This window comes from Chamaea fasciata, unplaced genomic scaffold (assembly GCF_029207755.1).
Source record: "Chamaea fasciata isolate MVZ Bird 193981 ecotype frontalis unplaced genomic scaffold, bChaFas1.0.hap1 SCAF_4, whole genome shotgun sequence".
NCBI lineage: Eukaryota > Metazoa > Chordata > Aves > Passeriformes > Sylviidae > Chamaea > Chamaea fasciata.
This window is the reverse complement of record NW_027094089.1, coordinates 7953080-7966153: the sequence shown is the minus strand read 5'-3', so window position 1 is coordinate 7966153 and position 13074 is coordinate 7953080. Positions and strand designations below refer to the sequence as shown.

The 13074-nt window shown below is 38.0% G+C and overlaps 1 protein-coding gene across 1 annotated transcript in view; it reads left to right on the top strand.

Moving 5' to 3' along the window:
* CCDC171 (coiled-coil domain containing 171) overlaps positions 1-13074 on the top strand; it is a 153178-nt gene that overhangs the window by 129554 nt on the left and 10550 nt on the right. The window contains exon 23 of the mRNA XM_066180817.1: positions 1357-1507. Coding sequence (XP_066036914.1) covers positions 1357-1507 — 151 coding nt within the window. The remainder of the gene's footprint in view (positions 1-1356; positions 1508-13074) is intronic.

The following is a 13074-nucleotide window of genomic DNA, read 5'->3' as shown; positions in this document are numbered from 1 at the left end:
TCATGTGTGAAGTAGCTAAAGGAACACATGAGATTTTTAGTGTGAGATTTGAGACACAGCTTGTTATGCAATGGGGTAATCCTTGTTTATGGGTCACAGGCCCAGGTAATAGTCCTATTTCAACAGGTCTCATTTTTGACATGTGGGCTGTTGCCATCTGAAGACTCTCAGGCATTATTATGTGGGATATGAGATATATCCCCATTCCATCTTGGTATTGTTTCTAAATACATGCAGCATTTTAGTCAGGTTGAATGTGAAATAAAAAAAACTTCAAAAGCAGGATTAGAACTGGCAGTGGCAGGCTTACAGAGCTATGTGAATACACTATTAGGGTTAGCACCATAGTATTTAAAACATTTTGGATATTTTTTTTGGTAAGAGAAGGTATGTTGGTGTTGACTTGCCATGGCAGTTTTCTACATGTCACAATAAAATAACCTGATTGATTTCAGTGGTGTTACCTTTATTCTGAAAAGCAGCAGTGTGTTCGAGAACAAAGAAAAGAAGACAGTTAAACCCTTAGTGAATGCCTGTACATGGTAGTAAGTTTATAAGTCTGTACTACAGACATATTCAGAAGGCCAATTTCATATTATCTGTAATATGTTCTTACAGCTGCAACATGCTACAGTGCATTTCGAAGGCGAAAACTGTAACTTTATAAAATGTGATTAACCCATTGTAAAGAAGACCAATAATCTCAAAAGTTAGACTATTTAGGGTATATATAAAGATACCACTAATGTCAAATCATGTGTTCTCTCTTGTGCTGCTAACTTTATTATCAGTCTGATGGATATTACACAACTGGGACATTCTTACACTATAGTGTAAGAAAAGTGTATGAAAACAATTATATTTTCCCAGCTATACTGTAATCAGATTATTTACTTCCAGGGATTTGTAGCTTTACTGTATTTCTTTTGTTTCTGACAAATTAATTTTCTTAACATGAAGTGGGAGGACTCATTTTAAAACTATGAAAATTCACCTAAAATTGTGTAGGGATTTTTTAGAAACATAAATTGAATGCGCACTGAATTTTGTTAATAAATTAAAAAACAGTATCAACTCTTCAATGCAGTACTGCATGTTTGAAAACAGGTCACTTTGTAATTGGGGTCCTCAGTCATTTGGTTTTCCTTGAAGCTATCAATATTTCAGATTTTTGAAGAAGTACAAAATCTTACGTTAGACTTTTGGTTACATCTTGACTTACAACCTAAGTGCCTGGTTTACAACCTTTGTTTGATTTTTCCAATTAATAAAAATTAGATCTTCTGTAATGATGTATGCTACTTGGCATTGAAGTATAGCTTGTCTGGCGCTGATGATTTACTTTACTTTTTAAAGGCTGTGATTCAAAGTTTCATGGAAGTCTACCAACTTGCAGTTTCCAGAGTTGAAATATTAGTGAGAGAAACAAAATCCCTTCAGCTTCACATTGCAGCCCTAAAGTCCAGGCTCCAAACAGCTAGTCTTCATGAAAGTGACCTTACAAATGGTAAGTCTGCTTTTCAAATAATTTTTGTCATTTGAATGTTGTTTCTTACCCAGCATCTCCCCTCATGCTGTATAGTTTCTGTAGGGAAATAAAATATTTTTCTATTAACATAATAGAGCAATAAAACCAGTGTCAACAGAAAGTTTTTTATGAAGAGAAAAGAAATGGTAAAAGTTAACACAAGGTTTAATTTTTACTAATATATCTTCTACAAGGGTCTCTTCATTGCTGCTGGAAAAGTATACATTGTGAATTTTTTTAGTTTTACCAGTACAGTAAATAGTTGAACTTTGGACCTGAAGAATTTTACATCTAGAGATGTATGTTAAACCAGAATGTTATTAGCTTCATGTAAACTAAGTGTTTTTTAGGAAATCTGAATTATTTTTAGACAACTGTGATTATGAATAATACTTCTCAGTAAACTTAGAAGGTTAAAACTAAATTTCAGGAATAATTTCTGAAAATAAAAATATTGTTGCCCACAAAGGTACTTGGATTTGTTTAGGATAATAAGGTGAGTCTTCAGATTTAAAATCTCTCTCTAGGGGAATTACTAAATGCAGATTTATTTGTGTCATACAGGCAGGAGGCCAGACACATAAACTGTCTTAAATATATAGCAAGTATCTCTAGAATGAGACTGTGTAGGATGTTCAACTTGCATGCACTCTGTGTATTTCTCCTCCATCTCTTCTTACTTTTCCACAGAGGGTAAAGGAGGAATCTTTGAAGTTCATTTTATTGGTGGTGGATGTTGTTCTTCTTCTTCCCTTCCCACTGTCTTTTCTTTCAGTCTTATGTTGTAAATTACCATAAAGAAAATGAAAATTGTTTGTCTTTCTTTTTGAAACAGAAGATCTGTCGGAAGAGAGCTGTCACAGTGCAAATGACATAAACATACTAGTAAACATATATTCAAAGGCTGTGACTATGGCTTTGGCTTTGCTTTTTTCCAACAGAATTACATTTATTTCTTATCCTGCATCTAACAGCACAATGGAAAATTAGTGCAAATATAAACTATATTAATCAGTGCTGAATTTGAGTTTTAACATCTTGAAGTTACAATTGTTGAATGAAAAGTTTGTTTTATTTGTAACTACACAACTTTTCTAAGAAATGAAATTACTTCACTGAAATTGCTTTATTTCCTACTCCACCCAGACTCTTTTGATGTCTTCTGCTAGGTTGATGTATGTCCTAGTGAGCCTGTGCCCGATGTAATTGGACTGCTTCTTTTCCTGTTATGATTGTTTTTGTTGTTCAAATCAAGGCGACTACTTGTTTACTAAAGATTGGGAAGTCTGCCAGACTTGCAGGAAGGTTTGCTTTCATTTGGATTGAGAGAACTTTCAACAAAGATTATGCTAGTCCTGTCTGTGAAGGGCTATGCAGTGATCTGATACATTACAGTGAAAACCAGTTCTCCAATATTAGTGATTAAATGCCATGTTTTTAAACTAGTTTGTATCTGCATGCAGTGTCAATGTAAAGATGATCCTATTTGCATTGTGTTGGGATCACTTAGCCCTATGGAGAGAACAGTAGTTCTTCCTCTAGATACAGTTTAATTTGAATCTAGGCCTAAGAATTAAGTGTTTTAAAATTTTAATGTAAAAGTGAAAACATTCAGAATGAGAGTCTCAAGCTGCCATGAAAAAGTGATTATGGTATATTTTGTAGTATTTGGGTTTTCTGTAAATCCATCCCTAGTCTGTCCCTAGTATTTTTGAAAGTTGTATTAAGCTTGAATTTTAATAACTTCAGGCATCACAGCTTTGCAGTGTGACTTAGATTTTAACATTCTAGTTGATACTATTTTGGTTTGATTTTGAGGAAGAAGTTCTGCACTGAATTGCTTTCTCTAGCAAAAAAAGTAGAACAGATTTTTTTAACTTATTTTAAATGAAAGGGATCAATGACTTCTGGAGTACATATTTGGTTTCAAAATTAGACAAGCTTTGTTAGTTTTAATTCACTGTCTTCAATCATATATCCATTGCAGACAAAATTTTATGTGGTGGTGACAAACACTGCACTTGGACTGTGTTTGTTGCAGGCCTTCATATGACATATGTTTGTGCTTTCTGAGCAGTAACTACTGCTCAGTGCTGAAATACATTTCTGAAGTCTTCCACTTGTGTATCATGTGTGGACTCTTACCTTATACTCAGTCTTATAAGAGAGTGTTGTGGCTGTTTCTTGATATCTTTTATGCTGGCTGCTTAAGGATCTTGCCCTGCCAACAGCCCATTGCATGCAAGTGTGGGCTCTTTATCAGTATTGATATTTTCCTTGTTTAGATGGTATTGCTTTCCTAATTGACCTGTTTCTACTGAAATTTCATAACTATGTCACCTTTCTATTCACACCACTTCTCTCTTCTGCAGCTTTGGGTTTTGCTAATAATTGTAAAAAGAAAGCTGATGCCGTGAGGCAAAATTGGTGATTCTGACTCCTCATCTTTTATCTCAGACTCTGAATTGTCATCTCCATGCTCCAGTGTGTTTCTAGTCTAAGCACTTTCCTTCTAGTCAATAGAGTTTAGAATCTGAGACTGGTATATGTGGTCATGCTAATGCCAACAGAGAGGAAGAGGAATGTATATAATTGTGGTGGACAGAGGTAGATGAACCCTGTAAACACTACTTTTAGAGAAGAGAATTACGTGGGGAGAAGTGAAGTCAGTGGCAGAATGTCTCTGTAGTCTTCATTAGTGCCAAGCTATCTATCTGTTGTACTGGTCTCTGGTGATTCTTACTCTGTGGAAAAAAAGGACCCTGTGCATTTTTAATTCTCGCAACTCTTTAAATTTCAGTATGGCTGAAAAACACCTTAGGTTTTCTACCTGTTATCTTTTCTTCTTCTTTTTGTCTTTCTGCTCCTGCCCGCTTCCCCCCCCCCCCCCCCCCCAATATTCTCTATTCCTGTATCTCTTTTCTGTTGGTTGGGAGGGTTCCTGGTTGGCTGATTACAGTTTTTTTAACAACTTCTGGTTTTTCTGTTCTTTACCAACTGCTTCTGAATTTTGCCTTACATGTCTAAAATATCCTATTGTTTTTTTTTATTCTTCTATTACGAAACCATCAACATTTTGTAATAGCCCTTCCTGCCTATTTCTTGTTCAGGAACATTCACCATTATAAATATCGTGAACTGAACTGTGTTGAATTCTGCTGCTTTTATTAATTTTTATTAATCTTCAGATAGATTAGTTTATTATTATGCCTACACATTCATTCAGAGTTGCAGTAATAAGTAGACCTTGAACTGAGGGCTTAGAAGTTCCGTATTGTGCTGCAGTATAGTCATAAGCAGTTTCTTTGTGGATGCTGCAGGGCAATTTGTTGTCATATTTAGTCACATGCCAACTATGTGAATCCATGGTGTCCAAAGGGTTTTTGCTGCAAATGTAGTGTTGCAGGGTATGGATGCAGTTACACTGTTTTCCAGTGTGACCAGACACATAGGAGGAATAGTGAGCAGAATTCAGTTCATTATAGAATATTTTCATAAAGTCTTCTTGTAGCTTCCAGCCCTAAGAGTTTATACCTGATGTCAGTACTGCTGTCAGAGGTTTAAGAATGTAAAATAATCTGGTATCAGTTCTGGCAAACAAAAGAAGCCACTTTTGTTTGCTATGACAAGTGCTGCTTCTCTGAACCTGCAGGTGCACTGGTCTGGTGGCACTCCTTCCTTTTTCTGCTTTCACCTCAGAATTAAAGGACAATAAAAAATGAAGAGGAAAATACAGTAATTTCTGAAGATTATGAAGATAGAAAAGCTTTTTGTGTACTGGAGAAATGGAAATTGGGGCACCCAAAAGGACAACGTTATCTAAAAGGGGGAGAAAGTGAGTTTCAGATGGATGAGAATGTAGCAGAATTCTCTAAATGTGAAAAAAACTGTTGTCTTTTGATGCTTGTAGCTGAGGTGAAAGTAAAGTCACTCATTGGTTTATGTGGCTTTGTGTCATCTCTTTTTCACCACAGTTGTGTCTGTGTCTGTCCTTTGTCTGGAAATGTCTAGTGATACTACTTAAAGTATTGAAAATACAGAAATGGTGTGTTTTATTGAGGTGAGAGAAGCAAGTAGAATGATCTTTTGCATGAAAATTATGTATTTGTTCTTGAGAATACAAGTGATTTGACATAAGGTCTCATACTTCTGTGTTGAAAAACTGCATTAAGCAAGATGTACACTTTTTTCGCTACCCAAAGCAGTGAGCTCTCAGTTTTCATGATCTACATGATGCCGTTCATAGGGGGTAGAGAGAAAAGAAATATTTATAACTTAAACTTACCAGTTAACTATTTCCCTGACATTTTCTTCCTACTTAACCAGGCTGATCAGGACAGTGGTTTTACATGTGTTTGCCCCATAGGCTTTGTTTCCTTGTCACCAGTTCAATCTGTGTTTTATGGCAAAGACTTGCATCTAACAGGGATGCATTGTCCTAAATTTAGAATTATGAGAATGGAACCAGAGAGAAAGAAAAGATCTTAACTATTTGCCTGTTCTCTTGCTGCATAAGGGAAAGGCATTTATTGGTGTCATGTTAAATGTCAGAGAGTGTCTTTCATGGGCCAGAGACCTATCTCTGATATTGCTGGAGGAATTCTTCCCAGATGTTGCAAGAAGCAGGTATGTCCTGAATGAAAACTCTCTGTTGTGGTTTGACACTGGCCTAATGCCAGGTGCCCAAAAAAGTCACTCACACACCCTCCCCTACTGCAGCTGGGTACAGGAGAGTAAAATTAACAAAGGCTTCATGAGTTGAAATAAGGACTGGGAGAAAACACTCCAAGGGCAAAACAGGCTCACCTGAAAGGTAAAATGTGAATTTATTACTAACAGAGTCAGAGGAGGATAATGAGAAGTAAAATAAGCCCTTCAAACCACATTTTCTTCCCCCAGCCCCCCCTCCTTCCTACTGACAGCACAGGGAGACAGGGCATGGGAGTTTTGGACATTCCATCATCCAAGATCTTCCACTGCTCAGGGAGAGGAGTCCATCCCCTGTGAGACTGTGGGGTCCCTCCCACAGGAGAAAGTTCTCCACTAGTCCTCCAACATGGCTCCTATTTCATGAGCAGCAGCCCTTACCAAAGTTGCTGGAATGTGAGTCCCTCCCATGGGCACACAGTCCTCCCAAAACTGCTGTGGTGTGGGTCACTTTTCTACCAGGTGCAGTCCTCCAAGGACAGGCTGCTCCAGCCTGGAAACAGGGGCCCCCTCTCTCCTACTGGGTCTCCCACAGGATCACAGCCTTCTGCAGACATCCACCTGCTTCAGCCAGAGCACCTCCCCCATGGGCTATGGGTGGATCTCTTCATCCCCCATGGATCCCCACGGGCTGTGGGTGAGTCTCTGCATTCCCCGTGGATCCCCACAGGCTGTGGGTGGATCTCTGCATTCCCCATGGATCCCCACAGGTTGTGGGTGGAGCTCTGCATCTCCCGTGGATCCCCACAGGCTGTGTGTGGATTTCTGCATCCCCCATGGAGCCCCATGGCTGCAGGGGCACAGCTGCTTCACCATGGTCTCACCACGGCCTGCAGAGGAATCTCAGCTCCGGCGCCTGGAACACCTCCTGCCCTCCTTCTTCACTGACCTTGGTGTTGTGCTGTTTCCCTCTTGTGTTCTCACCGCCTCCTCTTCTCTGACTAGAAAAAAATCTGTGCCCCACTTCATTTTGATTTTCTTCTCAAATACATTATCACAGATATGTTGCCAACCTCTCTCATTGGCCCAGCTTTGCCAGCAGCTTGTCCATCTTCAGACCCATCAGGCTCTGCTGGACATGGTGGAAGCTTCAGCAGCTACTCACAGAAGCCACCTCTGTGGCCCTCCCACTAAAAAAAACAGGCTTTGCAAAATCAACACATTCTCCTTGGCTTTTTCAATACCTCGTGTAGTCTTACGCATATTTGAATTTGTTTTGTGAAAGATTTGGAGATACTGGTTCTTAAATTGCCTTGCAAGAAGTAATTAGACTTGCTATTTTTATTGTAACTCTGTTTTGATGTGTTTTCCTGGAAATAGTCTTGGGCAGAAATCAGTAAATATGGACCTCAACAGTTATATAGTCGCTGTGGAACATGGGAATGTTCCTGAAGTGATAGTAAGTAAAGAAAAACATGACAGGCCCACAAGGAAAATTTCCCAACTATTGAGATGGTCATAGAAATGAAATTTTGGAAATACCGGACAAGTCAAAATAGAAAACTCTATTCATAAGATTTACTAAGTTTAATATCTCTGTAAGACTGAATCCACTAAGCAGTAATATCTTCCTGAAATTATATTTTTATTGAGTTATTTGCATTTCTTTCCTGACTTCAGGTAATTGGGCATCACTTGCCAGCCTTACTGCACAGCCAAGGAATGCTCATATCCTAATCCAAATGGTCACTTGCTCGTGTGGTGTTGCTTGCACAAATAATAGTTGTAACCAAACAGTATAAATCATATAGTTTAGAATAATACTAATGTGGCTACTACTAATAATAACAGCAGCCTCTGTTATAAATCACATTCTGCATTCTGCAACTTCGGGTAACGTCATGAAAAGCACTTACAGTAATCCAACAACATATTTGCTATTTTCTAAAGAATGCTTCCTTTTCAATGCAAAAATTTTTTGATACTCAATGCTCTACGTATGTGAACTTTAAACTTGTCAGACTGTTGTAACATATTTGAAAATTGTAGTAATTTGATTAAAATGTTGCCTTTAAGGCAAAAGGTTCAGTTAATAGAATCCATATGTAATTAAAGAGGAGAACCAAATGTAATCAGACCCCAGTGACTGGTGCCTTCATATTGATAGTTTTGCAGTGGCCTCTGGGGTTGAAAGTTTATTGTAAAGTTACCAATCCAGCTGTGGTCAAGAAAAAAAGCAAGACAGTCTTTTGAAGCAGTTATGACAATGTCCCAAACTGATAATCGTACAACTAAAGTAGATGACAGTCTGAATTTTGGGGGTCTCTTCCACTTGGCAGATGGAAGAAGCACAAGACCGCTGTATTGTACTAGTCAGAAAGTTGCATTCTGTAGCAGCACTGTTATATAAACATTCCTAAATGAGGGAAATATGCCCAATGAGAGCAAGTAACTGTGTTTTTAGAATAATATAGTTGCTTGATGTGTGTGAATTCATGTTTGAGTCATCTGAAAGTTATAGACACAGCACTATGTACCAAGCCACAAAAGAAGTTTAAAAAAATTTCCTGAACTTAAAAAAAAATAAAAATTTCTCTGGACAGTTTTAAGAGTTGACATCCTGTGTTAGAGTTCTCTAATCATCACCAGCACAATTTACAATCAGAACACACAGAGAGCCAGTTCAGACCAGCTCATCTGTTGACTTTGGCAGAAGCCCTTAATCTCACTGTGTGTAGCTGCCACTTGAGAGCTGGGGACTTGGCAGAGAGCCAAAGGAGGGTGGGATACAGGGTTGGTCAAGGCATGAACACATAGGCCTGCTTCATTTCAACAGCCATACACTGCTTTTTTTTAATACTCTTTTCATTTTACAGCCTTTTTTTTTTTTTAAAACCTGAAATTAAATGAGGACCTCTCATGAGCCACTGCGCTCCAGGCATAAGAAATTGTAATGTCTGGCTTCCAGAAACTGTCCCGTCAAAATGTGCTTCTGATTAGGTGGCTTAATTACAGCTGTGAAAACAATGTTGATTTAGGCCTCAAGATTCCAGTGCGTGTCAGCCGTTATTAGCTAGCCTTGGACTGAAGCCACCATTTTAAAACTCTGTACCACTAAAGTCACACACTGCCTGACAACTTTTTATTTAGGCAGAAATGTTGCCAGAAGCAACACATTTTATGCAAAATATTTTTCATTGCGCAAATTTCAAATGTGACACAGTTGATGGACATAAAATGGGTAGTTATGGGTGGACTTCACCAAGTCCAGAATCTAACTTTTGCAAAAGAAACCCTACCCCAACACATACCCCTCCCCCATTTCAAATAGTTTTTTCTAAAGTTTGACTGACATAATGCTTAATTTTAATTCCTTTAATTCAGTTTTATTCCAAATCCAGCATGTTGGTTTAACCACCCAATTTTATTGCATCTAAATTTTCCTGACAGTTTCATTTGCTGTTGGGAAATAAAATTGCCATTTTTGCAACATGGGAAATAATGGCTAGTTTCAAAACCAATATGTTTGAAACTTCCTTTGCCTGAAGCAGGTTAAGGCACACACTCAATTTACTTTAGGGGGAAAAAGCTCATTAAATAGTTTTTAATATTTTAATATAATTTAAGTAACTGCTTTCACAGTGGGAAGGCTTATTAGGCCCATGTATTTACACCTGCAGAGAGGTAACGTTTGGGTAGTTAGGTGGTTTCCAATAATTGAGTTTTTCAGTTGCAGGGTTAATGCTGTAAACACTGTAGATGGACAGAAAGAGTGCTGCATTTAAACATTTCATTTCCACTTGTAGCATTTTCCTTTCAAGTGCTTAAGAAAGAGGCTTAAGCACTTGAAAGTGGGATTGGTTTGGGTTTTGTGGGATTTTTTTGTTGTTTTGGTTTGGTTTGGTTTTTTTTCTTTGTTTGGTCTGTTCTTCAGCTCTCTTTAATGACATGAATTGGCTAAGCAATGTGAGAGAATGTGTGTGGGTGTTAACTCTCAGCAGAGGTCGGTACTTTGGAAAAGTAAGATCTACATTCTCACTTCACTGTTGCTGTAAAATTCCAAATATCCAGGCTGTGTGGTTTAATGGAAACCATGAAGTTCTTAAATGACCACGGGTTTGTTCCGCTGTTAAGCACAAAACAAATCTTTCAAGTCATTGGCTAGGTCACAAAAAAGGAGGGTCCTGTTTTCAGGAAGGTAGTCTCCTTTCCTTTTTTCCTTCGTGGTTTCCTTCTATGGCTTTAGAAATATGTTTTTAGTGAGGTACTGGAACTACTAGCTCACAAACAAGGATCCTCAACTCCCGGGGCTGAAAACAAGACACTTGGAAGCTAGAGCTGTATCCATCTCTTACCCTAAATGCAGGCCAGTGCAACAATTGTACCTCCAGGAGCAACTAATTGGAAATGGATTTCAACCAACTAATGATTTGGATAAGGAAGCAATTCTAAAGTGTAAGTTCAAATTTGTCCTGTAAAAAAATCATCATGCATTCATTCTCTGCCTGCAGCAGATTAGTGGAGAGCAAGGCAGTGGTTGCCTACACTTTATTTTGTTCAGTTTTCAAAGGAGGAATACGGCAATGAACTAGTCTTCTATTTTCTTTGCAAATACTAGGTGGGGTTTCCTGAAAAAGAATGTTTCAGGAATGCCCCAGTTGCTGTGGTGGGAGTTAGTGTGCTGTGGTGTAAGTCAGGAGACAACCATGTGATGGCTTTTTCCTGATTAGACACCTTTACACTAGTCTTCTGAAATGTGTTTAATTGGTAATATGCAATGAGTTCTATACATCAGTCACATATATTTGCTTCCTGTTGGCTACACACTGCTGTTTCTTTTGCCTTCTTCCCATACCTATTAAAGGAGTATTTCCAGGACATCAGATTAAAAGAAACATTCATGTATTATTACATATATTGTTAATGCTGCAGTAGAAATGAAAGTATTGGGAGTGCTAGGCTGTTATTTTGAGAACTGGATATTATAGACCAGGACATTTAACCCTGGGAAACAGTTTTTACAAAAGAACAGAGCCAAGGACACAATTTTACTGTCTTTATAGAAGAAAAGGAATATTATCTACAAAGGCAGACAAATTCACTTCTTTCCAGACTCAAGGACTTTTACTCAGGCCAGAAGGTGCTTCCTCCTCCCTTTTGAAGAAGTTATTTCAAGAAAGAGAGCTGGGAAGCTTCTATTATTCCCTGCTAAACTGTGGGTTAAGCATAAAGGGAATGTCTGTTCATTCTGAGACTCTGAATTTGCTGAGAATTTTTTGGAGGGGATTAAAGCATAGCTGTGCCTGAATGAGTCTAGCATAGATGCTTAAATGGTGAGTTAATCCATGCAATTCAGTCTGTCATCTTCCTGATATTTTCTTGACATTTTAAATTTAGATCCTACAAGTTAAACTGTTGTGAATAATTGTTTTCTTGTTTTCACACCTGTTTGGTTTTATGTTTCAAGCTAAGTATGTAAAACACTGTTTATAAGAAGAAAATTCAGTGCTGATCTTCAGATATTAACTCTGATAAAGAGGTGCACCCTCTGGATTGCAGTTCACTTGATGAGGATGATGGATAATAGAATGACAATTTTTGTTGTTATTTTGCTCTTCTTGTTTACTTTATAGTGCCAGCTCACTGCCTGGATCACAGGGGAAAAAAACAGATTAGAGTATGACCTAGGGCAGTGTTGCCAGGAACCTGTCTCTTTTTCAGCTGGCTTCAGAAATGCGTGTATGTGCAGCATGTGCTTGTAATGTAGCATGGCTAATACTCCATGCACCCATTGAGAAAAATAATAATTAAAAAATACGTATGTACACACACACACTCTCTCTCTCTCTAACTTTTGTAAAGCAAAATCTCAGGTTAAGAGATTTGTGTTTCCCCCTTGGTGGCAGAGAGGCAGTCTCTTCCACCAGAGAGTGTTAGTTCCCACCACCAGATCATTCAGTGCCAGCTAGCAGTCAACCTTCCCTCCACAGGAGATGACTGTCTCTGATGCTTTGTGTCTTAGTTTCTGCTTATGGTGCACAGACTGAGGGGAAGGTCATGGGAGCGCAAGGCTGGGTATTGTCTCTATCCTAAATCCCTCTGCAGATTTTACTGTCAGAACTAACCTCACTATTCCACACAGGGGAGAGTGGGTCCTCTTCAGGCCGAAGGAAGATAGTGAGTGTGGTAAAGAAAGGAAGCTGCAAACTACAGCAGTTTATTTTCACCTTTGTAGAATTTGTGAAATCAGATTGTTTTCCTGTTGGCTTGTTAATGCTCTTTTCACCTGCCTTCTCCTACAATTGTGCATGTTTCCATTCTTTTCAACTGTGAAAAAATAACTTTGCATTCCTCTCTGTGACATGTTTGCAGTAGAGTAACATATTTGTTGTAAAAGTAAATGTATTTGCCTACTTCCATTTGCTTGCATTTTGTACTTTTAGCATAAAAGTTAATGTGAGAAATAAAGAAAAAACAAACCTTTGAAATCTATTAGAGAGTATGACGTGCAGAGATAGAAAGACAGAAAATTCAATTAGTGCACAAAGCATAATATTGTTCTTTACACATAATTTTTTATTTCTGTTATGTTGGCATGATTTAAGGGAATGCAGATAGCAAGTTGCGTCTTCATCTTTTTTTTTGTTCAGTCTTACATATTTAAGGCACTGTTTAATATTTACCCATCATGGTTATATTTATTTATTTGTTTGTTTGTTTATTTTTGTTTCTAAGTTATGTATAATTTTTTTTCCTTGAATTCTGTGAAACCCACATTATGTAGAGAAGGCACATGTTCTTCTAGTTGATCATAGTGAGGAGTTGTTTTCTCCAGAGACTGAACTCTGTGCAGCAGTTTGACCTACTGAATAAACTAACCATTGAACAAATTTTTAAAA